General features: G+C 59.5%; 4 protein-coding genes across 4 annotated transcripts; 1 reads left to right on the top strand and 3 right to left on the bottom strand.

The window, feature by feature from the left end:
- The first annotated feature begins 519 nt into the window (after positions 1-519).
- On the top strand, positions 520-15,615 carry PEX6 (peroxisomal biogenesis factor 6). The gene is given in 18 exon segments (XM_066993520.1): positions 520-915; positions 917-1,465; positions 1,554-1,717; positions 2,443-2,526; positions 3,131-3,233; positions 3,415-3,551; positions 3,636-3,747; positions 7,033-7,241; positions 7,707-7,899; positions 8,310-8,386; positions 8,494-8,626; positions 10,782-10,987; positions 11,068-11,129; positions 11,445-11,553; positions 12,706-12,822; positions 13,441-13,518; positions 14,570-14,709; positions 15,043-15,615. Coding segments are annotated over 18 exon segments (2,976 nt in total). The 5' UTR covers positions 520-549; the 3' UTR covers positions 15,180-15,615.
- Positions 15,616-16,825: 1,210 nt separating this feature from the next.
- GNMT (glycine N-methyltransferase) lies at positions 16,826-18,860 on the bottom strand. Its single transcript, XM_066993522.1, has 6 exons — positions 18,550-18,860; positions 18,334-18,461; positions 18,122-18,235; positions 17,490-17,632; positions 17,207-17,328; positions 16,826-17,133 (listed from the first exon to the last, which is right to left on the bottom strand). Exons 1-6 carry the CDS (start codon positions 18,753-18,755, stop codon positions 16,962-16,964), a joined length of 885 nt encoding a protein of 294 aa, XP_066849623.1. The 5' UTR covers positions 18,756-18,860; the 3' UTR covers positions 16,826-16,961.
- Positions 18,861-21,042: 2,182 nt separating this feature from the next.
- Positions 21,043-24,489, bottom strand: CNPY3 (canopy FGF signaling regulator 3). The gene is made up of 6 exons (XM_066993521.1): positions 24,328-24,489; positions 23,511-23,634; positions 23,189-23,285; positions 22,665-22,787; positions 22,418-22,535; positions 21,043-22,305 (listed from the first exon to the last, which is right to left on the bottom strand). Exons 1-6 carry the CDS (start codon positions 24,431-24,433, stop codon positions 22,094-22,096), a joined length of 780 nt encoding a protein of 259 aa, XP_066849622.1. The 5' UTR covers positions 24,434-24,489; the 3' UTR covers positions 21,043-22,093.
- Positions 24,490-24,825: 336 nt separating this feature from the next.
- PTCRA (pre T cell antigen receptor alpha) lies at positions 24,826-26,409 on the bottom strand. The gene is made up of 4 exons (XM_066993523.1): positions 26,156-26,409; positions 25,680-25,985; positions 25,456-25,497; positions 24,826-24,935 (listed from the first exon to the last, which is right to left on the bottom strand). The coding sequence occupies exons 1-4, from the start codon at positions 26,205-26,207 to the stop codon at positions 24,826-24,828; spliced, it is 510 nt and encodes a 169-aa protein (XP_066849624.1). The 5' UTR covers positions 26,208-26,409.
- Positions 26,410-26,412: the final 3 nt, after the last annotated feature.

The raw sequence follows: 26,412 nt of genomic DNA on the forward strand, positions 1-26,412 counted from the left end.
TCTGTGAGGAGCCCCGAGACTCCTTGTTTCGGTTAATTTGCACAGTAGTAAGCAAAGACACTCAGCAATATCTGTTTTAAAGCGATTAAGCAAGCTCCCATTCTTTCATTCCTGGCTTTAATAATTACGATTGTTTTATTTAGAAATCATTAATACGATTAAGCAAGCCCCCATTCTTCTGTCCCTGGCTTCAATACGAGTGATAACGGTTTAGTGGAGGACTTGGTAGCGTTAGGTCAGAGCTTGGACTGGGTGATCTTGGAGGTGGCATTCCAACCTAGATGAGTCTGTGGGAGAAGGGACGAGTGAAGGCGATGAGTTTATTTTAGTGAATTTGCGAGCTTTTACTGCATTTCTGAGCTTTTACACGGCGGGGGCTGAGAGGAGCCTCCCTCTCTATGGTACCGGCCGGCACTCTATGACCCGGGAGGTGCGCGGGCGAGCCGCTCTGCCCCTCCCCTCTACGCCCTGAGGCGGGCAGGACCCCCCGTGCGCCTGCGCGCCGCGCCCGCTCTACCCTCCCGTCTCTATGGTGTCGTGGCGGCGCCCATGGCGGTGGCGGTGCTGCGGCCGCTGGACGCCCCTCCGGCCGAGCTGGCGCCGGTGACGGCGCTGCTGCTGGCCCCGGAGCCGCTGTGCGCGGCGCTGCGGGGCCGGGCCGGCGGGGGGAGCGGCGGCGGAGGCGGCGGGGGAGGGCTGGTGCTGGCGGTGCGGCCGGCGGGGCGCGGCGGGGCGCAGGCCGTGCTGCTGAGCGCCGTGGCGCTGGAGGCGGCGGGCCGCCGCGGGGCCGAGCTGTGGCTCCGCGGGGCGCTGCTGCGCCGCCTGGGGCTGGCGGCGGGCCGCAGGGTGGCCGTGTGGCCGCTGCGCCGCCCCCCGCCGCTCGCCTGGGTGCTGCTGGCGGCGGCGGCGGGGGGGGCGGGGGGGAGGGGGGAGGCCGGCGGGGGGCGCGGTGCTGGCGAGGAGGGGCGAGGCCTTGCCGGGAGCCGGCCCCGGGCCGGGCCCGCTGGTGCTGGAGGCGCGGCCGGCGCTGCAGGGGCTGCTGGGCAGCGGCACCCGCGTAGCGCTCGCGGCCCCCCCCCCGCCGCCGCCTCCCGGTGCTGGCGGCGCCTCCTGGCGTCGCCCCGCAGCGCCGCCCCTCGTCTCCCGCTTCGCCGCCGGCCCCCGGGCTGCCGAGGGGCCGCGGCTGAGGGCTGCGCCCCCCGGTGGCGGGGCCGGCGGCGGGGCGGAGGTGTGGGTGAGCCGGCGCGGGCTGCTGGCCCTGGGGCTGTTCCACGGGGAGTGGGTGCGGGTGCGAGCAGAGGGGGAGGCCCGGCAGCACCTGGCGGCGCTGCTGGCTCGCCCCCCCGCCTGGGAGTACCCGCGGGCCGCCCGCAGAAAGCCCCCCGATGGCACCGCGCTGCTGGCGCCAGCCCTCGCCTTCAACCTGGGCTGCGACCCTGCCGGCGGTGAGCTCCTCTGTCTGCAGGTGAGTGCCGCGGGGAGCGGGTGGTGGGCTGGGGGGCAGCAGAGGAGGGAGCCCGGGGTGGCTCACGGTGCACCTCGTCCCACCACAGAGGTACGAAGGAAAGGCGGGGGCTGCGGAGGGGAAAGGAAGCCGGTCCTTGCTGTCCGTGCCGCCCTTTGCCAAGGAACTGTATGTAGAGATCGTCTGCTCGCCAGCCTACAGTGTCAGAGGAGTCTATGACCGTATTCTCTACAAGCACTTTGAAACGCCCCGGTGAGCCACGCAGAAAAGCCACACGTTTCTGTTCCTGGGGGGCCTTGCTTGCGAGCTGCACCCTCGCTGCATGTTTGTGGCATCCTGATCCAATACGTGTTGATTACACGCGTAACCAATAGCAGAATGCTTACGCGGAGTATTTCCTAAATGTCTGTTTGCAACATGTGCTCCCCATGAGTTCACACAGGTTCAATTCCAAGCAGTATCTCTTGTCCTGTCCCTCAAAAGTCACCCTCAAATCTCCTTCCTTGTAATTTACCATCCAGTGGTGAAGGCTCCCAAGTACTGCCCGCAAACCTCCCTTCTGGGGCGTGTCCATAAACCCAGTTTTCAGCTTTGAGTGGAGATCAGTGACGGGGAAGCTGGACGCGCTGCAGTCTTCGCTTGTGAAACCTGCCCCCAAGCCTTTTCAGGAGCCTCGTTATGAGGCTTTCTGCTGTTGCAATTAGCCAGGCGCAAGAAGGTGACTTTGTCGGGAAGTGATACTCTTTGATAGTGTTCATCTTCTGTATCTTCCCTTTAGTAGCCTGGTTGCAGCTACTCTCATCCCATGCGTGCTAAATCTTTAGGTGGTTATTTACGGTTTTAGAGTACAAGAAAGGAATGAATTGGTGCAAGTAGCTACATTCTTTTCTGTAAAAAACAGATGTGGTATGGGGAGGGCATGCAAGAAGAACTTACTGTTTTTCAGTGTTGAAGCTGTGTTTTGTTGTTTCCTGTAGGCTTGTCCAGGAGGGAGACATCCTGTGTGTTCCAACATTTGGGCATGCTGAGTTTTTAGATGTAAATGCAGACAAATTCCTTAGGTAGGTGGCAGTAAACTATGGTGCTATCACATAGATACTAAAGAGAAAAGGTACTTCTCCACTCCTGGTTCTCTTGAAACAAGACAGTAGATTCCCTTCTCATCTGTCTCTGGAGCTGACGGTTTTTCTGCCTCTTATTTTAGGGGAGGAAGGAAAAGTTTTTTTTGGATTATCACTGATTTTTTTTAAGGTTGGAAAAGACCTCTAAGACCATCTGGTCCAACCGTTCACCTACCACCACTGTCACCCACTAAACCATGTCCCCAAGCACCACGTCCAGCCTTTCCTTGAACACCCCCAGGGACGGTGACTCCACCACTTATTTCCCTGGGCAACCCGTCCCAGTGCCCGACTGCCAATGCCTGACTGCTCTTTCTGAGAAGAAGGCAAAATGAGAAGTTAGAAGTTAGTACAGCAGCACCCGTGGGCTGAAGCCACCAGGAGAAGCTGTAGCTGTTGACAGTCCTGTTGGTCTGCCTAGCCAGCCAGCCAGGGAGCAAGGGTCTCTCTGCCTACCCTTGCCTCTCAGTTGGCTCCCAGCTGATGGATGTTCTTGTCTTCAAGATCTTGGCTCCACGACTCAGACTGCCTGTTTTTCCTTTAGGTGGCCAGAGCTTTACTTCAAAGTGAGGAAGATTTTAGGCATGGTGGAAGGCGAGCAGTCCGAGGGTTACCTGGCGGACACGCAGAACACCTCTTTGTATCTGGTAAGATGTTAGAGGAGGGCAGGGAGGGTGTACTGAGCCTGAGGGTGCACTATGGATGCCAGATGTGCCTGTGGAAGCTTGTGCTTCCCCTGCTTTTGCAGAATGGCGTTTCAGGACAGAGTGTCACTTGGTAGCTGTCTTTTCTCAGCCGCTGTTCTACAGAGTGCTGTTTTCCTCACAGGTGGGCTCAACAAACAGTGCTGTCCCGTCTGCCCCAGCCTATAACAGTCACGAGTTCTGGAGCAGTTTGTCTCCTGCCGGACTTTCTGATGTTGTGAAGGACCTCTGCGATGCGCTTCGGCCTCACCTGAACAGTCAGTGAGTTAAATTCCCTTCCGTCACGCCTCGGGAGAGCTGGGGCCCTGCTCCCCAGTCACTGGGAGAACTGCCTCTGTGTTACAGGGCAACCACGCTGAGCAGGGTGGGCAGCGTCCTCCTCTCAGGACCAAGCGGCAGCGGGAAGGTGATGGCTGTCAGAGCTGTGTGTAGCTGCCTCAACCTCCACCTCTTCAAGGTAATTCCTCCTGTGGCTGGTTGACGATTCTATGATTCTTGGCCCAGAGGTTGCCTTTGTACCTTTCTTTAGTAACTGTTATTTTGGTGAGTCTGACTGACTTTACAGGTACCACAGCACACAGTAGTGTTTTAGGGGATTTCACATCATCGGTAGGGGATTGAGCTGGAACCGTACCCCAGAGGGCGGCACCAGCTGAACACACTGAGAGAAGCTAAGGAGGTGATGAGGGCAGGAACTGCAGTGGCACCGGGTGTTTTCGGTTGTCCCTGACAAAAGGCGTGTTGCAGGGTGAAGCAGAGATAACACTGAGATCTTCCCCAGCTGGGCAGGAGTCCTACAAAAGAAAGGTGGCCGGTGGTTTGATAGCAATGCATGTGCCTGATCTGCTTCAAAATCTCACTGCCTTTAGAAGAGCTGCGCTGTAAGTGTGCTTCCTTCCATTCACCAAGAATCCATTCACGAGAGCAAAAAAGCCCCCACGTCTTCCATAGCTGTGCTTGGCTTTGGAAAGGGGAATGGCCTCAAAATGGGGTTTGTTTAGAAAAAGAGAGTTGGCTGAGGTAAGGGAGTCCTTACATCTACTATGGAAGCAAATGAAGGGCAGCGTGCTGTAACACAGGGCGACTGCATAAAACATACAGGGATGGGCTTGGGAAAAGCAAATTGAAGCCAGAGCAGATGAACAGCAGGGAAAGGGCATTCACCGGAAACAAGAAACATCCTTCAAAGGACACAGAACTGTGAGGTTAGAGTGAAGGATGGCATTAGCAAAGACTAGGATGAGTGTGAGCTACTGGGAAAGAATCCCTGTAGTTCCTGCAGAGCCAAGTCCTGTCCAGCGAGCCTTCGGAAGGTTACTTGAAGGTGTTGCATCAAGCATGTGGTGAGGGGAACTAGACTGATACGGTCTGCTTGGGATTTGAAAAGGCTGTTTGGGAAACTGCGTGGCGGTGAGATGCGAGTGAAGATCCTGGCTTGGATATAATGCTGGTTAAAGGTTTGGGACATGATGGTCTGATGGGGCTTAGCTGATGATAGCTGGTGAGTCTTCACAGTCAGCAGGGGAGCTCTGCAGGTATCTGGACTGGGAGCTGTGCTGTTCAGCATATTGCGAAATGATGTGGGAAAGAGGATGAATTGAGATCTGATGGTTCCTCATAACAAAACTATTAAAGGTACGAGGAGACAGATGGACAGACTGTCCTTGGACTAGAGGAGAGGTTTAATGAGACGAAGTGACTGAGCAGTAAAATGCCGGATAAAATTTACTGGAAAACAACAACACTTTACACGAAACGTGTTGGATTTCAAGCTGACTGTCACCAGTCAGGATCAATACTTTTGTTCTATGTCAGTGGCTTCATGAAAACTTCAGCTTTGCTCTCACACGTCAAAAATCAGATCATACTTCAGGAAATAAACTGGAGAGTTGGTGCTGCTGCTGCACAGATCCGTGTCTTGCCACAGCTCTAATATCATCCACAGTTCTGGTCTCCCCATATCAAAAGCATAAAGCTGAACTAGAAAAATTCAGAGGAGGACAGTGAAGAAGATCAGGGGTCTAGAACAGTTTCTGTGCAGCAAACAGCTGAACAGGCTCTTCAGCTTGGAAGAGAGTACTCAGGGAGAGTTTGGTAGAGTTTTGCAAGATCTTGAGTGGTCAGCACAGAGTGGAAAGTGTTTGATTTCTCTCTCTGTGCCAGGACGATGCTTGGTGCCGACAGGTGAAAGCAGTGGGAGGCAGGTTATGGGCAAGCTGAAGGAGATGGTTCTTTGTGGTAGGTAAGAGTATTTGGAGGAGAAATCTACTGCGTCTTACTTTTATCGTGAAATCACGTTTGACTGGGAAAATCCCCAGAGAATGGTAGTTGCTCGGAAGAGGACTGAGGGCAGAGGGCTATAAATGCTTACGCTGATCTTATTCTTTCTTAAACAGCCACTTGTGGCCATGCATGGCGACAAGACAGTGGGCTAAGTGGACTCTTGGTCTGAGCCAGTACAGCCATTGTTACGTTTTCACAGCTGCAGCTACACTGGGTAAGCTTTATGGCCAAAATGAGGTCTAGCCCATGTCTCTGAACAGCACTTGAGGTTCTGAACACAAACAGAGTCTTCACTGGCTTGTTAAAAATGCTGTTTTTCCTTCTGTGCGCTTCTTTTGTTCGCTCTGAGAGTCCGGATGTATTCCTCAAATTCTTTAATCTCCTTGAATCTATAGATTTATGTTTGCAAGGAGTTTGGAAGTTGCAGGCTGACTTTTCTAAGAGCTTCACAAACTCTAAAAGGACTTGGAAGAAGAAGAAAGCTAGAGTAGAAGAGAGCTCGAAGGTTCCTTTTTGTGGAAGGAAAACATAAGCTTACTCCTTTTGCGTGGGTCTTGTTAAATTCACAGAAAACAAGCCAAGCATTTTGGATATTTGGGTTTTCTTCTTTTGCTTAGAAGTTGGGTCCTGTTACATCGTGTCACTGCTTAGATAGAGAAGAACGGTTAAGAGAGTAAATGCATAACAGTGGGTCAGTGGGGGAGGCAGATAAAGCCCTGGCCGTTGCCCAGCACCGTCTCTTGTTCCAAGCAATATGTCCTGTAGGGAGTCTTTGTCACGGATCCGCTGCTAAACCTCCGGCTTCTCAGTGTGTAGCAGCCGTATCTGGAGACTTCTGGCAACCCCGCAGAACAACCAGTGGATTTCCTCTTCTCTCTGTGTAAAACCTCTCAGCACCAGGAGGCAGCAGTGTGTGTTTCCAGCAGTGTTCAAGCTGCTGTTCAAGGGCTCACCAGCAGCCTCTCCTTTTTGGATGACTTCATGCAGTGTTTGCTTAGTAAACAGTGTCTAGGTTTCCAGCCACCCATAACTTTTTTTTCCTCCTCTTACCTTCTACCTCCCTCTTGCACTCTGAGCCTGGGTGGCACTGAGCTGAATAGTGCCCCGAGCCTTTCCCTCTGCTCTTCGCTCTGTTCCTTTGAGGCACCTTGTTCTCCCTGTCTTGTTCTCTTCCACAGCTCTCCCATCCCTTCCAGCATAGGTTGGCTGAGCCGTGACATCTCCTCCACTGACTTCTCCAGTCCCTTGTCCTCAGCCCTTTCAGACAAGACCCTCCTGCTCCCCTGTCCTCCTGCGGAGAAGCAGGAAACCGCCATTTCTGCATGTCAGATAATCCTAAGACCCCTTTCAGCTGCGGATTGCCCACGGCAGGCTCCGTGGAAGTGAGCGTTGCTCCCAGTCCCCGAGCTGTCCACGTAGCAGCCCCTGCAGTCCGTGCGTTGTGTGGCCTGTCTTGCAGGTCGATTGCGTTAGTTTGTGCGGTGACACCAGTGGAGCCGCAGAGGAGAAAATACAGATGGCCTTCGCCCAGGCCCAGCAGTACCGTCCCTGCGTGCTTCTGCTGAAGGACATAGAGCTGCTGGGCAGGGACCGGGACATGCTGGGAGAGGACGCCAGGGTCATCGCTACTCTGCGCCAGCTGCTTCTGGATAGAGACCCAGCACTGAGGTATGGACCTTGTTGGGCGCCCAGGACGATTGTTTGCTTCTGCCTAGGGCTGCAGCCGCTGTTGCATCGAGGCTTTCGTTGCTAGCGTGCCCAGTTTTGTTGTTAATCCAGTGGAGATTCTCCCTGATTTACTTTGTTTACCTCACTGGGCCCTTGCTCTTAGTGGCTGGGGAGATCAGGGGGCCTTATTGTCCAAGCTTGGGCTGGCTTCTGAGTTTATTCAGATGAGCAAAGCTGGCATAGGTGTGAGGTATGCCAAGGGTCGCAGGGTCTGCGGAGCTGTTCCGCTGGGATTGCAGAGCTAGACCCCGGGAGAATCCTGCGGCAGGTGACAAGTACCAGGGAGCAGGGAGGGAGACACCAGGTGAAGAGATGAGATGTCACTTGAGGGGCGGAGGTGTTAGCAGTGGGGAGAGGGAGGTTTCCACAAAACTGCAGCCGTTCCCTGCCCCCCTTTCTCAACAGCCACCCTGTCCTGGTGATCGGGACAACCTGCAGACCCCAGGATGTTCCTGCAGACGTGCAGACTGCTTTCCTTCATGAGGTGAAAATCGAAGCCCTTTCCGAGGAGCAGAGGAGGTCGATGCTGAGCGTGCTGACTGCCAGTCTTCCTCTGGGCAAAGAAGTGAACCTAGCCAAGCTGGCCCGCAGGACTGCAGTGAGTGAAACCACAGCGACACGCGGCAAGGGGCAGCCCTGTGATATGGCAGGACGGGGGCGCTGGGCCAGCCTCCCATGTCTGGCCGTGGAGGAAAGGGACAACTCCCGTAGCCCAGTCAGTATCTTCAGTGGTTAACCCTGGTCCTCAGACGTCAGTTTTAAGAGCGGATTTCTAGTGCCTAAGGACCCTACGCTTTTTGCAGAGGGCTGGTTGATGCTCTGCTCTGCTAGAAGGCGATTTGAAAAATGGAAAGGAAAAAACAAAAACAAGACAAACTAGAGCCTTTAGTCAAAGCACAGAAGCTCAGAGTACAACTCTGCAAGGACTCTTTCCCCATACACCTTGTATGGCCTGGCTGGAGCTGTGGTCAGGGACTGAACTGATGCTGTTTGTTTCCGCGTTCACAGGGTTTTGTGCTGGGGGATTTCTGTGCCTTGCTGTCCCACAGCAGCCGGGCTGCTTGTACCCGCATCCAGGCCTCGAGGTAGCCCGGGCAATGTGGCAGGAGGCGGGGAGGGTGGGGGTGCAGCGGGCCTGGCCGTGCTGGGAGCGGGGCAGTGCCTGAGCCCTTCCCTTCTCTTTCCTTGCCAGTTTCCCAGGGGGACTGAGTGAGGAAGTGGAGAGAGATTTTTGCACTGCTGGCTTCCCGGTGCTTGAGGAGGATTTCAGCGTTGCTCTGGACCAGCTGCACGACGCCCATTCGCAGGCAGTGGGAGCCCCAAAGGTAGGATGCTGGGGCAGAGGAGGGGGATTGTTTCCCTAAAGATTCTCTCTCTGTGGCTCGAGATACTTCTCACAGACTTTGCCAGACCCGTGCTGTGCCCGAGCATGTTGCTTCCTGCTGTCTCATTCCACATACTCCCCAAGCCATGAAAAACAGTCCAGGTGTGTTTTTTGGACCCTGTTGGCTTTGGATTTGCTCGGGGAAGCCCTTGCAGCTCTAACTGGAGACTGCTTCATCAGTAGGGGTGCCAGGCTGCACCGCTCAGCCTCTCAAGAGGCTGCTGCCTCGCTGAGGTCTCTCCAGCTGCCTGGCATACAGGAACAGAGAGCCTGTGGCACAAGCCGGAGAGGGAATTTCCCCTCGTGTGAGAAGCTTTAAACTTGATCCATGGCCTTGATCATGGCTCGAGCTGGCACAGGCTTTTCTGAGAGCGGGGCAGTTTGAAAAGTCGGGGATCCTTCAGGGAGAGGGCCGTGGGGGGTGAGAGAAAACCAGCAGGGTCAGCTTCTTGGGAGGGGCATGCCCTGCCTCCGGTGGCTCGTGACCAGGGAAACAGCATTTGGGGTGACCGCTTCTGCTGGGCAGCGCGGTGTCAGGGCCAAGCACGACGATCAGAGCCTCTTCTCCCCGCCCCCACCTGCAAATGACTGCGCTCAGCGCAGGGCTGGAAACAGTCCTCAGAGCAGTTGTTCCGGCACCTTCCCCGGCTGCCCGTTTGCAGTCCTGCCTGAGCAAGGTATCGCCTTGCTGCTCTTGTCAGCTGGGAGCCGCTCTGGGGCTGTTCGGTATCGAATAAATTAATGAATTAGCCAAACGAGCTCTGCTTTGAGGTGTGTTTACCAAGTTCACTCTAAGACAAATACTAACCACAGAGCATGCTCGGCAGCGAGCTGTGTGAATGGAAGCTAATTCTGCTTGTATTTTGCAATCCTTTATCGATTTCTTAGTTACTGGCTAGGGTTCAAAAAGCCCATTAGCAGGCACGGATATTTTCAACGTACGTAACTCTCAATTCCGTGATTACTGTTTCTGGTTAGTCACACGTTTTTCCTTGCAGTTAATGGGATACCAGCTTGAGCCTCTGATTAAAAAACGATTTCAAACTTCAGTTGCTAGCAGCATCTCCGGCGTGTCCTGCAGTTACAATGTTCTCCTTTGAAAACAACCTTGCAGCGTTCCAGCTCTTGTGCTGATGTCTGCAGAGCTTTTTCTAGGGAGAGGCAGCATAAGCAGGAGTGTGGGGGAGAAGGCAGCTCTTCTGTTCATCAGCAGTGAAGGAAGAGTGCCTGCGATCTCTTGCTTTAGAAGGTTTTTTTTTCTAGAAATCCTTATCTTGTCAGACCTGATTTTCCGGCGGAGTTGCTGGACAGCTGGAGTAAAAGCGTGATAACATCATCTCGAGTAGCAAAGGAAGGAGAGCTGAAAGAGGGGAGGGAGCCAAAGGAGGGGGAAAGAATTTAGCTTTGGCCTATTTTTAAACTCCCCGTTTGTGCTGGCACCTGTTCACCACCCAGCCAGCAGCTGGGGGAAGTGTGCTGGGGCTTTGTTTTCTCTGTGTGTTCCCACGAGAGCTGCTCTGGCTCGGGGGGATCTGTCACCCAGGCTCTGGCGTGCCTGCGATTTCAAAGGCTTTGCACAGAGCACCCTCCTCCTCCTCCAAGGTTCTTTTACCATAAAATAATACAAGTGGCATGGCTCCCCCCTCTCAAGTTTGCTGTCTTTCCTCGCTTAGCAATCCTCCCTTGCATGCTTGCAGCTGGCCCCATCCCTACCTACTTGTAAACCCATGGATTTTGTTCCTGCATTTTCCTTTTCAAAAGCAGCTAGTTTTTTTGTGGTGTCCTCCAGGATGTCTGTCTTTCACATCCTCCCTCACGCGACAGAGGTCTCAGTAGCCCAGGTTTTGTCACTCTGTTGTGAAGCCCTTGCTCAGTCTCAGCACCGTGGGGAACAAAGTGCCCTAAACACAAGTTGCTAGGTCCATTTTTCCTTTTTTCAGCCTTCCCCCATGTGCCCCTAGGGGATCTCACGTGGCTGGGCAGTGTGGTGAGGGGCTGACACGCTGCCCCGCAGCACGAGAGGCTGACGACTGGAGCAAGGGCTGAACGGGCAGGCTCAGGAAGAAGTGCTGACAGGGACTCTCCCTCTCGTGCAGATCCCCTCCGTGTCCTGGCAGGATGTTGGTGGGCTCCATGAGGTGAAGAAGGAGATCCTGGACACAATCCAGTTGCCCCTGGAGCACCCAGAACTGCTGTCGCTGGGTCTGTGCCGCTCTGGTCTACTGCTGTACGGGCCTCCTGGGACAGGGAAGACCTTGCTGGCAAAAGCTGTGGCAACCACGTGCACCATGACCTTCCTTAGGTGAAGAGCCGTGCGGGAGGACTGACTTTCTCCTAGCGGTGGCTGGCCATGCTCTAACCAGCTCCCTTCTCCCCCTGCAGCGTGAAGGGGCCAGAGCTCATCAACATGTACGTGGGGCAGAGCGAGGAGAACGTGCGCAACGGTGAGCGGAAGCGTCCTGAGCCTGCGTGTGGCAAGAGGGGCTGCTCTGTGGTGCCGGAGGGAAGGTGGGAGGGCTTAAACCGCTTTTCCAAACTCCCATCCACAGCAGGCAGCAAGGGCATATATCCAGCAGTCTCTTACAGCCAGTCTGGCTCTCTCTGAGCCCTTCTGGCTGGAGTAGAGAGCGGTGGTGAGGCAGCAGGCAGCTCACTTCCATCCACAGCTCTTCAGCTCTTCTCTGCTGGTGACTCCACTCGGGGTCCGTCGGTTGCTCCTCCTGCTTTCTCATCTCGTGTGCTCTTGTGTCTCCTCCCAGTGTTTGCCAGAGCCCGGGCAGCTGCTCCCTGCATCATCTTCTTTGACGAACTGGATTCCCTGGCCCCAAATCGTGGGCGGAGCGGAGACTCGGGGGGTGTCATGGACAGGTGAGTGAGCGTAGCGTGTCCTTGGCAGAGCGGGCATGCCTGCCTCAGCTAGGGGTGCACGGGATGGCGCGGCAAGGCAGAGTCCATCCCAGCTCTTTATCTCCCTTTTCCCTTCCTGCTCCCTTCAAACCCTCTGCATGGCCTGTCTCCCCTCTCAGGCTCGTAGTACTGCTGTTTGCATTGCAGCAGATTCCTGATTGCCCAAGCTTGTTGTGCAAACATTTGGTTAAAACTGAGCCTCCTCCAACTGCTTCTGTGGCTGCCAACTGTTCCCTTTGGCCTCTTCCAAGGCCATCCTTCACACCCCTGCCTTGCGGTGGGAAACCTTTCAGCTGCCTCTGATAGAAGCAAAGCACGTACAGCTTGGCGATACGCAGAAACAGGGTGACTTCCCCCAGGGCTCTTATCCTGAGCTGATAGTCCCTCTCCAGTCTTCTCTCCATCCGTGAGGGGTTGTGCAGAGTTTTGCAGTGCCACCATGTGCCCACAGCGCCCATCTTCACATACACAGGCCAACAGCTCTGGAAGGGGCTGGGTATGGTTTGTGTTGGTTGGCTCAGGCAACGCCAGAAACCGGTTGAGGTTTCCTCACGCCGGGCGGCCTGTGCAGCGCTGAAGTTCTCTGCTGCCAGACGTCCTCGAGCCCCGTGGTTTGCAGAACTAGATCTGCACCGTGTGCTGTTCGCTGCCCTGAGGACTGGCCGGCAGCATCGCAGGCCCACCGGGGCGTCCCCAGCACTGACTGACGGGGCAGTCTTGCGGCTGAACTTGCTGGGCAGCACCGCATAGCAGGGAGAGTTGGGATTGACCAGCACGTCTGTGTGGGGAATCTGATCCCTAGCCATGCGTGCCTGCCTATGTTTGGTCCGTGTTGCCAGCGTCTGATAGCAAGTTGTAAGCACGTGCAGACAGCCTGGAAGGGGTCAGAGCCAAGCACAAGTATGAAGGGCTGTTTTGGTACCAGGGGTTTGTGCTGACTTTGCAATGAGCCCATGCAATCGCTGGCTGTGCCCAGAGAGGTCTGGGCGGCTGTGTCCGGGCTGTTCCAGGGAAGGGAAGTAGGAGCCGAAGCCCAGGACGTGGACCCTTAGTGGCCTCGCCTGTTCCTCCTTTCAGGGCCCAGTTGTGAATGTCCCGTCTTGCTCCCTGCAGAGTTGTCTCGCAGCTCCTGGCTGAGCTCGACGGCCTTCATTCCAGCCGAGAGATGTTTGTCATTGGAGCCACGAACAGGCCTGACCTCCTGGACCCAGCGCTGCTCCGGCCGGGCAGGTGCGTCGCCTCCTACCTGCCTCGCTTCAGGGCAGGGCTGTAGAGCACCTCAGCTGGTGATGAGCTGAGCTGGGTCTCTGCCATGTTCCCCCCACAGGGACTCTTCCTAAAGCCTGCCCTGGCTTCTGGGGAAGACAGGCAGCTGACACGAGGCCAGAGCCTATAGCTGGAGCAGCGGCACAAGATACCGTGCTCGTTACGTTCCCCCCTACTCTGGTTATTGCCCCAGCAGCAGAGCAAGGCAGTAGGAGTCCTGCCGTGGCACCAAACTGGCGGTAGGACTTGGTCTCCCAGGGTCTTTTCTGGAGAGCTGCCTCCCAGCCTGTCCTCGTGCCTGCAGTTTGCCCATCCTGGGGCAGGGCTTTGTATCTGCCCTTGCTGGACCCCGTGTGGTTCCTGTCAGACCATTTCTCCAGCCTGCCAAGGTCCCTCTGAAGAGCAGCCTTGACCTCCAGCATCTGTGCCACCCTCAGAGTCTTCTGTTGTCCGTGGACTTGACAGCAGAAGGAGCTGCCCCAGGGCCACCTCTCAGTTTTCGGTGCACGGGGCTGAGCACCAGTGCCAGGTGTTTCTGGGCCTCTTCTTGACCGTCCCTTTTCTCTTTTTCTCTGCTGACAGGTTTGACAAGCTGGTGTATGTGGGCATAAATGAAGACCGGGAGTCCCAGCTGCAGGTGCTGAGCGCAGTCACCAGGAAGTGAGTGACCCTGTCCCCTTGCAGCACCCTTCCACCGCCTTGCAGCGGGTGGCAGCCTTCCTAGGAGCAAGCCACCCCTTGCCTGAGGATCCTGGCCGTGTGGTGAGGCTGCAGTGCACCAACACGGCAGGAAGCTCCCACTTGCTTTCTGCAAGACTTCCATAAGCACATCTGCTGCTCTTTCCAGAACCGAGGGTGAAGGCAGCTCTGTTCGTCGTACTGCCTCTTGTCTTGGGATGTTGAGGGGTGCTGTTCAGCCTGTGCTCTGTGCGTCTTCCCAGAGAAAACACTGGTTGTGTGGGGTCACCGAGCAGCAGGGTTTGGCTGCTTCTCCGGCTTCTCTGGGCTCCCGAGAGCATCTCTGGAAGCAGAAGAGCAGGCTGTGCAGTTTGGGTGTGGACTTAACACCTCAACAGCTGGGCGAGCAGCAGAGCATCTGCTCTGCATCTGCCTTTGCAGGGACTTTGTGTAATGGGTAGCTGTCATCGCTGCTCCTTTCGAGGATGAGCTGGTAGGAGACGTGAGAGCGCGGGCGGGCTGTGAGCATCGTTTCACGCCGTGCGGCTTGGCAGTCGTGCCCTCCAGTGCTGTGCTCTCGTTCGTGCCGTAGGAGGCTCGCTGCTGTCTGCCGTGTGGCTCTGATGGGGTGGTTTGGTGTTCCAGTGGTTCGTGCTGTCTGTAATTAAGCGTGTTCTTATTCAGCCCTGGCTGCAGGCTGTTCCCAGGTGTGCAGAGCATTTAATTTCCCTGAGTGAGAACTCGAAGTTGCCTTTGATCCTGCTTCGCAGGAGAGAGGACCTTGCTGTGGGGATGTTTCAAAGCGAAATGACTGTGGTTAAAAAAACAAAATAACCAAACAAACATAAACAAACAAACAAAGCCCTTTGATTTTTTGGAGCGTGCAGAGCATAGTCCAAAAGTTGCTAAACATGGGGTGTGACTCTGTGGCCTCTGATTCCTCCTGCCCAGTCACTCTGGCTGCTGCATATCTACCAGACTGTTTTTATTTTTGTCCTGTGGCTCTTACAACTGTGGCTTCATTTCTTGGCAGGTTTAAACTGGATCCTTCGGTGAATCTCAGCAGCATCCTAGAAAAATGCCCGGCTCAGCTGACAGGAGCAGACATCTACGCACTGTGCTCGGACGCCATGATGTGCGCTGTCAAACGCAAGGTGGAATGGATCGAGGAAGGTGGGAGCCCGACCCCAGCCCATCCCAGGTGTTGTGGCTTCCCCGCTCAGGGGCAGAGAGGGCGGTTACCGCTGCTGGCAGTAACTGGGCTTCGGGAGAAGAGCCTCGGTGGCTCTGGGGCTGTCTCTGCGTGCTAGGCTGCGGGTTACTGGCAGGCAGTTTCGACGTGTGTGAGCATCTCCACCTCCAGTGCTTGGCCCCGGGGGGGAAAGAGAAGCATGGGTTTTCTTTCCAGGCCAATTTCCCTCCTTTGGCAGGAGAGAGGGGTGTTGGATCTCGCCAGCCACCCTAGCGCCTTGCTCTCAGTCTTTTCCCATTCTCTGTCTCATGCAGGGCTGGACACAGAGAGCTCTGCTCTCATCCTGACCATGGAGGACTTCCTGCAGGCTGCCGCGAGGCTGCAGCCATCGGTCTCTGAGCAGGAGCTGCTCAGGTACAGACACATCCAGCAGAAGTTTGCTGCCTGCTAACGCTCGGCGGAGGTGGGCCCGAAGGAACAAAGGGAAGGATGCGCTGAAGGTGCGAGAGAACTGGGGCAAAAACAGACGCCCTGCTGGTGGACCCCTTTTTTGAGCTGGGCTGAAAAAGCGGCCATGCAGTTCTGTGTGCAGGCGCTGTTCTGCTCAGCCGCCCTGGGTGGTGGGTTCTGTAGCAGTCCCTCAGCTGTAGAGGAGCACCACGGCGCTGCCAGGAACATGCCAGGGTGACCCCAGGCAGGGGGGAAGCTGAGTCTGGTGGCTGTGGGCAGCTCAGGGGTGTCTCAGGACAGGAAAGCGAGGCCAAAACTCGACCCAGTTTGGCAGCAGGCTGGGGGCAGTCACTTGTGGGACGTGGGGCAATGCTGCTGCCGCAGGCCTGGCCTTGACGTGGTCTCCGTAAATAAATAGAGGTTTCTGCTCCACTGCGGCACTGCCTGGCCTCAGATCTTTGTCCGCTGTGCTCGGGACAGGCCCTGCCAGCCCCTGGGAGGACTGGGTGTCCCAGAGGGGAACCCGTGTCTGGCAGGGAGCAGCGGGGAGTGCAGGCACATGGCTGGGGCCACCCACCCTTGTGGGGCTTGCACCCTTGTGGGTGCTTGCATCTGGCACCCAGAAGATGAAGGAAAATCTCGCTGCTGCCTGCAGAGGGAGCCCCGTTCTTCCTGGAGGAGCTCGGTGCCGGGGTGAGCTGCACTGGGGACAAGTGGCAGCAAGAGCGATTCCCACCAGATACCAGGAAAAGCTTGTCACAGCCTTGGAAATACTCAACCCAACCCTTGGCTGGAGCAGCCCCGAGCTGCCCCACCTAAGCCAGCCTGCGCTGAGCATGAGCTGGACCAGCCACCCCCGAGGCCCTGTCTCGCCTCGCTCCGCAGCTGGCGCTGCTGCTGCACGTGCGCTGCTTCCTGGCCTTTGCCAAGGGTGCCAAATAAATCCCCCACTGGAGCTGTGTGTGTCAGTCAGCTGCCGGGTCCCTGCAGCTGCTCCCGCAGCTCAGGGGCAGTCCCAGGGTAAACCAGGGAGCCATGAGCGCCCCAGCCCTGCTGGGGGGGGTTGGTGCTGCCTGCCCCAGGACTGCTTCCAACTGCATCGCTGCACCACCTGCAGCTGGCGAGGACCCCAGCGCGCTCCTCCCCGACAGGCTGGTCCTCCCGCAGCCGCGGGCACTTGGTGCGTGACAGCCCAGCCGAGTGCCTCGAGCGCTGCTGCTGCTCCGGCTCCTGAGCGTGTTCAGGCAGAGCCGGCCGTGACCGCGACGCCCTGCTGGATGTGGCCACCACCTCTTCCCCAGGGCGGGCAAGGAGGGTGCTGCAGCCGTGCCAAGGGACCAGGGCTGAGAGCAGCGTCAGGAAAAGGGGGGGGTGGAGGTGCGAGGGAGAAGGGTGTCTGCTGGCCTCCCCCGCGAGCGGTGCTGCAGCAGGCGTGCAGCGGTGGGGATGCACAGCCACCCAGGAGCCAGCCCACGCGGGCCTCCTGGCGACTGGCAGCAGCGAGGGGCAGAGAGAGGGGGTGAGGCTGCGCCCGTGACCCCCCCCCCCCGTACTCCCCCCAAGGTCTGGCACTCCTTTCCCTGGGCACCCAGGTCCCCCCGTAGCAGAAGGTGACTCGCCCCATACACGGACACACGGACCACGGGCTCCGGTAGCTCTCACAGGTGCTCTTAATTAACAGGAGGGGGCTCCCAGGCAGCTCACGGCGATGTCCCCAGCCCCCTGCTTGTCCCCAGAGCTGCTCGGAGCTCTCCACCACCACAGTCCCGTCTCCGCAGCCCCCTCATGCCGTCTTCTTCACGACGTGGATGAAGTAGCAGGGGATGTGGGCCTGCCCCGGCGTGTAGGGCTGGAAGTCACCCAGGACGCTGTGCTGGCACTTCCCCTGGAAGGCACCCTTCAGCAGCGCCGTGAAGGCCTCCAGCCGGTGCGGGTAGTATGAGAGCCGAAACTTGCTGCAAGGAGGCAACGGCGGTGAGGCCGGGGGCTCGGTGCCGGCCAGGAACCGCCCTCGCGGCCCCCTCTCACCTCAGCTCCGGGGAGGCCCCCGCCTCCGTCGGGGGGACCTGCACAGTGTAGTCCAGGGTCACCATGTGGGCCTTGTTGTTCACCAGCAGCACCGAGGTGGTGATGTCCTTGGTCAAGTCGCTCTGGGGAGCGCAGGAGGCCGGCTGTGTCCTGCGGGGACTCGGCTGCCCCCAGACCAGGCACAGCCCAGCTCCCCGGGCCCCTCGGGGACCTGGCGAAGGGGCTAGGGAATGGGGTTGGGGCAGAGGGGCCTGGGGTAGGGCAGGGTCCGGCAGCCGCCCACCTTGTAGTAGATGTTCTTGCCGGGCGGCGCGCAGCCCGTGGCCAGGATATGGTCGTAGTTGCGGTGGTCGATGACCAGGACGCCCCCGGGCCGCACCATGCTGGCGATGTTCCTCAGGGCCAGCTTGTGGTCGCTCTGGTCCCCTGCGGGGAGGGAACCGCAGCGTCCCCAGGCAGGGGCTGTGCCCTCGTATCCACAGGACCACCACCACCACCCCCCTCATTTCACCCACATACAAATCACTGCCCCCCCCCCCCCCCCCCCAGCTCTTAGCTCAGGGAACCCACAGCCCCACCCACGGTATGAGCTCAGGCACGTTCTCAGCCTCGCTGGGGCAGCGCAGGGAACCCACAGCCCCACTTGTGGCACGAGTCTGGGTGTGCCTTCAGCCTTGCCAGGGACGCGACACAGACGCACGCAGCCCCAGCACCCCCGGGGCCCGGTGGCCCCGCTCGTGCCACGAACTGGGGCACGTTCCCTGGCGACACGCTGCAACACAGCAATGCCACCTCGGGTAATCCACTCGTGGCATGAGTTAGGGAAAGTTCTCAGCCTCCTGGGAGGCTCTGTGTAGGGGTATATGTGGGTATGTGATACCCTCCCCGAGCCCTCCCAACCCTCCCTGGCCTCACCTTTGAAGTCAGGCAGGTGCGCGAAGGAGTTGCCCAGGCAGATGACGGCGTCGAACCCGTCCCCTGGCTTCTCCAGGTCCTTCTCCAGTGTGAGCCAGTTGGCCTCCTCGATGACTGCAGCGCAGGGGAAGGTATGAGGGCAGCGCCCCCCCTCCCCCAACACCCCCTGCCCGCAAGCTTCCCCCTCCCCCTCGCCCCAGCAAGCCCCGCACCCCATCGGTCGAAGGGCTCCTCCTTGCGCCGCTCCCAGCGCTCCTTCAGCGCGTACTTGAGCATCTTGTCGCTGGCGTCCACGCTGGTCACCTGGAAGCCCTCCTCCAGCAGCATGATGGAGTCCACCCTGGGGACACGGCTGTCAGGGGTGCTGAGGAGGGCTCGGGGGGAGGGGGCTGGGGAGGGAGGGAGCTCACCGGTGCGCGGTGCCTCACCCGGTGCCGCAGGCCACGTCGAGCACGGAGCGGCAGCGGTGCTGGCGGAGCAGCGCCAGGAGCCAGCTGCGGTACTCGGCCGTGCGGCTCCGCGTGTCCCCGATGTACAGCTGCCACACGCGGGCCGCCCGCCCGTCCGCGTACTGGTCCGGCAGCCCCTCCGCCGCCACCCCCAGCGACCGCGTCCGGTACACGCTGTCCACCATCTCCGCCGCCCGCTCCGGCCCCGACCCCGGCTCCGGCTCCGGCCCCGGCCCCGCTCCGGCCCCGGCCCCGCTCCGGCCCCGGCCCCGCTCCGGCCTCGGCCCCGCTCCCGGCGCGCCACTCCCCCGGGCGCGCCACTCCTCCCGGCGCGCCACTCCTTCGCCACGCCCCCCGCACTCCCCCCGCCGCCCGCCAATCCCCTGCCGCGCCCCTTCCCGCGCCACGCCCCCCGCCGCCCCTCTCGGCCAATCGGCGCCGCCCGCCCTCTTCCCGCCCTCCGGCTGCGCGCCACGGCCCGGCGGCGGCGGAGGGGGTCGGGGTCGACGCCTTCGTTGCAGCCGAGCGGGGCGGGGGCTCCGTCCCCGGGCTGCCAGCGGCTGGGGGGGGCTGAAGCGTGCGGGGGGTTAACTGTGGGTGAACCGAGGGGCCGGAAGCCGTGGGGAGAGCCAGGAGGAGCAAGGGAGGCGTACGGGGTGAGGGAGTGCTGGTGCGAAAACAGCACCGCTGAGGGTGTGCGTGACACGCACGAGGTCCTGCGGAAAGCACCGTGAAAAATCTCCTGCGGGCACAAGTGGAAAGTTACCGGGCCTCTGTGCCTAGGGTGCACAAAGAGCACACGTGGCCTAGTAAAGTCTGATTTCGATCCGGCACGTTGGAGGCTGTGCCTCTCCCCCTGCCCCAAAAGGCGCCCGGAGCACTTCGCTCACAGGTGGCGAACTTGGGTCGCTGAAAGGGGGCGAGTTCGTGCACGACTCATCGCCTTCTGCGGGATGGAGGTAAGCAGCCGAGGACTATGGGGAGCGAAACATCCCAGGAACAGAAAACGGTGTTAACTCTAATGGAAAACATTTTGATAAAAGCATGGGAAAATTATACCGGTCCTAGATCTCAGAATGCTGTTTGCGTGGGGGATGGACTCTAGTTCAATCTACAAGCCTGAGACCTGACACCAAATCGGGGTTAAACTCCAGGACTCAGTCAGGTGAGGTGACAGAACAGTGGTGGGCTGCTCACAGCATGGCGAACGATGTCTGATACCCTAAAACAACACACCCAGACACCTGGGGACAGGCGGGGGCTCCTGTGACCGTACACCATGAGCTTCTTGCAGTCGGTGTCTGAAACGCACGTCCTGGCGCCGCACGACTGTCAGACTACAGCATGAACACTTCCAACAGCCACTCGATTCATGGTGCGGTCTAGCCAACGGCGCCGGCTAGTGGGCCAACAAGCAGTTGAAAACCTAGGCTGACCAGCCCGTGATCTGTTATGTGGAGATGCTGGAAAGCCTACACAGTCTTCTGTCACCATGAAGCAAGGGCCGCAGGATTCTTTTATGCAATTTCTGGAGCGGCTGCTAGGTGCCCTTTACAGGTAAGTAGATCTTGCTGCAGCTCGGGAAGTTTTGTTGGAACAGCTGGCGGTTGAAAATGCTACTGCGGATTGCCAACGGATCTTAAAAACCCCGCGAAATCCTGCACTTACGGACACGATAGACGCGTCAGAAGGTGGACACCCAACCGCATCAGGTTAACCTTTTAATGTAGGCTTTTGCGGCTTTCCACGCCAGATCCTCCAAACGCTTTTACTGGGGGGAAACTGGTCACTTTAAAAGGAAATGCCCCCCAAAAATGCCGAGCCAGCGCAACAAGAGGACATGCGCCGACACAGGCCACCCCTGGCACTGGCAGCCCCAGCTTGTACACCTGCACCAGCAGAAGCGCCAGTAACACTCTCTGATACCATTACCCTGATCCCAACGGGAGCCAGGGGACCGCTGGCGACGGATGCCCAGGTGCCGCGATGCTTGACCGAAGTTCATGGGGAATGCAGCTTCGGCTCCACGGGGCCTGCAGAAATTATGCGGGCCCAAAAGGTCTCTGCGCAGCGCCCTTCCTACTGCCATAAACTCCGACATTCTGCTCAGCGAAATGAGATGCGGGGCCGAGATGGGTCCCAGCGAGATGGCTCCAGTCATCATTACGTCAGCCATTGCCGTCCTGACGATGACAGTACCTGTGGACGGAGTGTGGATCCCGCCACAACCCAAGAACATTTGGGTAACTAGCAAATAAGACTGGCCAAGACGCCACGTGCCTCGCCTTGTCTACCCTGGGAACCCTTTTTCTATGTGCCTGGTGTCCAGCAGACACCTGGCCTCCACCTACTGCACAGGGTTTGTGTAGCACCGTAAGAAACTGTGCTGATAACTGGGATGGGTGGGGTGCTTACTTGCCCCTGCTACCACGTGAACCGCAGGAGCTTGAACTTTTAGGTTCAATCAAAATGGACAGTTGTTTGTATTTTAATCACACTGGTAAAAAACAATCTGTAGCACAAAATGTTAATTCCTCTCTATCGTTATATAGAAATAGCACAGCCTGGTGCAACTATGCCAGCCCGAACATCTCCTGCTCCACCGATGTGCCTTTAGCGCTCCCCTCGGGGATCTTCTTTACCTGCAGAGATCACACGTGGGGAGGAATGCCCTCACACGTGAGGGGAAGACCTTGTGGCCTGGGAAGACTTACCTTGCTGACACCAAATACGTCAACAATTCTGAATTACCATCGGCGCGCTAAGCCATCGACCCGTGCTTTCCAGACGGACCGCGGGGATGATGTGGGATTTTGGAGCAGCAAAGAGATAATTCTGGCCTCTATTTGCACCAGGAGTAGTGGCATCAAAAGCTTCAGTCGCACTGAATAAACTATGCTGTTGGCTTGCCAAACAGGGCAACGCCACGTCTTTAGCCTTACCTAATCTACTGATGGATGTGGACTCGGTTAGACAGGCTACGTCGCAGAATCACGCAGCAATAGACTTTTTACTGTTAGCCCACAGTCACGGATGTGAAGAGTTCGACGGGATGTGCTGTGTGAACTTTTCGGACCATTCCGTGTCCATTCATGAAAGCATCCAGAAACTCAGGGACAAGGTCGGTAAACACAGGCAGGACGATGAGTGGGGATGGCTTAACAATTTTCCTGGTGGTTTTGGGTTGGGAAGCTGGGTTATGCACCTGTTGAAGCTACTCACAGTATGTTTGTTGATTTTCTCATGTATTTTAATACGTGTACCGGAAAGTTACCGGCCTCTGTACCTAGGGTATATAAAGAAGCACACTCGCCTAATAAAGTTTCATTTCGATCCTGCACATCAGAGTCCGTGCCTCTCAACCTGCCACAACTGCCCCCTGCCCCGGCTCGCTGGAGCCTACAGGGGCTGGTGAGTCCGTGCCGGGGCTGGCCGGGGTCTGTGGCCCCGCAGCGTGGAGCGAACCCCTTCCCCTTCAGTACTTTTGGGGTGAGCACCGTGCCTCGGGGCTCCCGGCCCCTGCCTACAGTTCGTCGGCAGGGCTGTGGGGGAGCGGGGCCTCCTCCTGGACACCGTGCTCCTCCAGGGTGGCCCCTGCATCGGGGAGGCTCTCGATGCCCTCACTCTGCTCCTTCACGGTTTTCTTCTTCTTCTTCCCGCTCTTTTTCTTGCTCGGCTTCTCCCCCATGCTCGCCAAGTCGCCCTTCTTGCCGGTCCACTTCTCCGCCAGGCAGCCTGCAGAGAGAAGCAAAGCCCTGAGGGAGAAGCGGGGTTCCTCGCACCCTCACCGGGCCACCCCGCTCCACCCCACACATGCCTGTCGCCCCTGGGAGCAGCAAAGACTTACTCGCGTCCTTCCCTTTTAGCACGTGGTCAGCACAGAGAAACTGGGAGAGATCCTCTGTCTGGTGGTGCCTGTACCAGTCCTCGATCACGTCTTCGTACTCCTCCACCAGCACGTCGCACTAGCGGAGAGAGGAGAGCCTAGCTCCCAGCACGCGGGGGGTGGGAGCGGCGTGCTGGGTCCTGCCGGCACCCGCAGATCCTCCCCCAGCCTGCACAGCCGCTGCGGGCTGACCCCGGCGGGCAGGTACCTGCTTTTTGAGGTCGGCCACCTCGGCGGAGGTCTCGTTCCACAGCTCGTAAGGGATGTCCATCACCACCTTGACGCCCTTGTGCACCAGGTTGTGCAGGGTCTCAAAGGTTTCCGACATGCCCTGTGGGAGAAGAGAGCCGCCTCGTGAGGTGACGCTCCCTGCCCAGCCCCTGCTCTGTCCCCACAGTGCTGCCAGGGGTGCAGACGGGCACAAGACAGCTGAAATCAGGGGCCACACCGCATCGGTGTCACTGGGGGAAAGCATAAGTGATGGCAAGTCCCTCTCTGCAACTAGCACCCGATCCCCAACACGACAGGAAGGCACGTGCCACGTAAGAGGGCACATATCTCCCTCCTGCACACACAATGACCACCTCTCCCTAAAGACAGCCCCCCCGGACCCAATTTCCAAGGCCTTGCATGCAGATGGCAGGCCAGGGACCCAGGGGACAGGAAGAACAAACCACAGTTCAGTGCCCCAGTAGCGTGCAGGGAGGCGAGGTAGTGAAAGGCAACCCCCACCTTTGCAAATCTGTTGCTGCCGCTCCTCTCCTTGTGCAGGTTGTAATCCAGCAGCCTCTTGCAGATGTTCTCCGTCACCTCGATGAGCCGGATGTCCCTGTGCAGACAGGAGGGAGGGGAAAGGCTCGGTGCTGCTCCCCAGGAACAGCCAGGGTGTGGGGCCGAGCCCTTCTGGAGCAGGAGGGATGTACCCCGGGCTGCGTTGCCCACGCTGCCAAGCACTGGTGCATTTTAGGCCTGTGCAGCCCACCTGCAGGCTCGGCAAGGCCCCAGCTCCGCAGGCACTAAATGCAGCAGGAGCCCCCGTCCCGCTCTCACTTACGACTGCGTGTACTTGACGGCAGAGCCCTTCCCGTCCAGGAAGCCATACTTCGTGTCGATCACCTCCTTGGTCTTGCCGGTCTCCTCAAAAGCAGACTTCAGCTCCAGCGCCACGTACTTGCACACTGCAGGACGGAAAGCACAGGCGAGTTAGTGGCTTTTGCCGCTCCTGGGGAACAGGACTGCTTCGGAAATGAGTGCCGGGAGTCGGGCTGGACGGAGCTGTTGTGTGCAGAGCAGACACCACATCGGTGTCCAAAGGACTAAACGGCAGTGTCTCAGCTGGTTCTGCTGAGGCGCCCTGAAGCCGGGGGAAGACCCAAATGAGTGCTCCGACGTCAGTGTGTTGCCACAGGGAGGCCGGGAGGCAGAGTTTCACCTGCGGGGTCCCTTCAGAACTGCACTTGGCAGCCACCCACAGGCTCATCTTTGAGGAGGAGGAGGATGATGAGGAGGAGGATGAGGAGGGCTCCTCGTGCACCCCAGCAGCCCCACGGCACATCCCGACCCCTCCCCGCAGCACCGAGGCCTCCCGCCCTGTGACAGCTCCCAGCTCCCTGGTGCTGGGCACCTCAGGGGGCGCCGTGTGAGGGCAGGGCCCGCCAGCACCCCGGCTTTACCTCACCCCACCGCACCCCACGCCACCCCACCCCTCACTGTCTCTCAGGACACGATCAGAGGGCCGCAGCGCTTTATTTCCTCAGCAACAACCGCCGCACCGCCGCGCCAGCCCCGGCTCCCCCCCCCCATCACGCACCGGAGGGGGGGGGCCCGCCCAGGCCCGCGGAGCCCCCCGGGCCCCCCCCGTCCCCGCTCACCCTCGCACTTGCTGGGCAGCCGCACCCAGTCCGAGTCGTCGCCGCCCGCCGCCGCCAGCAGCAGCAGCAGCGGCGGCAGCAGCACGGCGGGGCCCACCGCCGCCATGGCTCCGCTTCCGGGGGGCCACGCAGCCGGCCGCGCCTCGCCCCGGTAACCACGGCAACGGCCAATCGGAGCGGGCTGCGTGGCGCGCCCGGCCAATCCCAGCCCGCGCGCCTCACGAAGCCCCGCCCACCGCCTGCCCCCGGGATGGAGGGGCCCAAGTGTGGGCAGTGCCCTTACCTCCCTCCCCCCCCCGCCCGCCTCCGCCATTCCCCTCCCCATCCCCAGATTTTGGGGGTCCCCCCCGCAGCAGCGGGGACCCCGCTCCCCTCCCGCCCCCCCCAGCCTAGAAGGGGGCTCTCCGTGCTTGCAGCACCGGGGGGGCTCCTCGCTGCCCGTCCCCTGGGGGTGCCCCCAGGCCCAGTGGGGTGCTGCCTCCCCCCCCCCCCAGGCACTCACCGCTGGGCCATGAGGGCGGAGGTGAGGAGGGCATCGAGGAGCGCCACCTTCAGCAGCACCACGCGGGCGGCCGCCAGCAGGACGGCGGAGGCGCAGGCATGAGGCCCTGGAAGAGGGGACGTCAACGTAGCTCCCATGCGAGGCCGGGGGGGCCTCACCGTCCCCACACGGCCTCCAAAAGTGCGGCGAGGCTGGGCGGGTGGCCTCGAGGCTCCAGTCTGTGGGCTCCTTGGGGTCTGACCTGGCCTCCATCTCCAGCCTCCATCCACGGCTTTCAACCCCAGCCTCCATCTCCATCCTCCAACCCCAGCCTTCCTCTCCAGCCTCCAACCCCAGCCTCCATCCCAAGCCCTGGTTTCCAACCAAAGCCTCTATCCTGGGCCTCCATCTCCAGCCTCTATTCCTGGCCTCCATCCCCAGCTTCCAACCCCAGCCTCCACCCCTAGCCTTCATCTCCAGCTTCCACCCCCAGCCTCCATCCCCCAAAATGTTCACCATCCCCACCAGAACACAGTTTAACACCCCCTCGCCCTCTACGGTCCGTCCCCACCCGGGCCTCCAGCCTCCCAGCGGGGTTTCCCCCCTGGCGGTGTGTTTTCGGGCCGCCGCAGGGGCCGGGCACTCACCGATCGTGGCGCTGGGGCACAGCTCTGCCTCCTCGCCGCTGCCTGCAGGATGGAGAGCAGCTGGGGAGGTGGTGGCAGGTGCACATCGGGGCCAGCCACAAACCCCTTCCTGCACCCCGACCGAGGGGCAACGTTCGCCCGCGGGACCTCACACCTGCTCCCCACCATCACGGGAGCCTCCGTCGGCCCCGTTCCCACTGAGCCGGGCAGAGGGGACACCATACCTGCGACGGGGACGGGGCTGGAGCTGCGGGCCGGAGCGGTGCTGTTGGGCCCCACGTGGCAAGCCAGAAGCCCACCCTCCAGGGGGCTTTCGGGGAGGATGGAGACGGCGCAGACGGTGCCGCCGTCCTCCGGTGAGGCCCCGTAGGTGAAGGACTGCAGGGCGCTGCCGTTCCCGCTGGAGATCCACACAGCGTCGCCAGAGCCGGGCGGCACGTCGCTCACCACGCACACCACCAGCTGCCGGTGTTGCCCGTCCACCACCATGGTCAACGGCGGCGCCAGCGTGGGCACGGAGGCCCCGGAGGCTGCGAGGATGCGGGTTAGGACCTCGTACGGAGGCTGTGCGCCCCAACCTCCCCGGCTGAGCGCTGGGATCCGCTCGACCTTCGCACCTTGGCCGGGATGGGCGCCGTCCCGCCCCGGTGCTACGGGTCGAGGACCCACCACCCTTGTGCCTCGTCCCCCCGGTACTCACGGGGCAGGAGCGGGAGCAGGGCGGAGGCCAGCAGCACGCAGAGCACCTCCATGGCAGCGGCAGCAGCAGCAGCAGGGCAGGGCTCAGCCCTTCACCACCTCCACCTGCTCTGCGCATCTCCCAGCCCCGGGGCGGGCGTGGAGCCCGGGAGGCCCCCGGGGGAGGAGGCTGCGAGGCCGGGACAGCCTCCCCGTCCTTCGCGGTGGTACTGCCCTCCCGGCTCCCCCCCTCCCCGCCCCGCCGCCGTGGTACGGCCC

The sequence above is a fragment of the Anser cygnoides genome, chromosome 3 (assembly GCF_040182565.1).
Source record: "Anser cygnoides isolate HZ-2024a breed goose chromosome 3, Taihu_goose_T2T_genome, whole genome shotgun sequence".
Taxonomy (NCBI): Eukaryota; Metazoa; Chordata; class Aves; order Anseriformes; family Anatidae; genus Anser; species Anser cygnoides.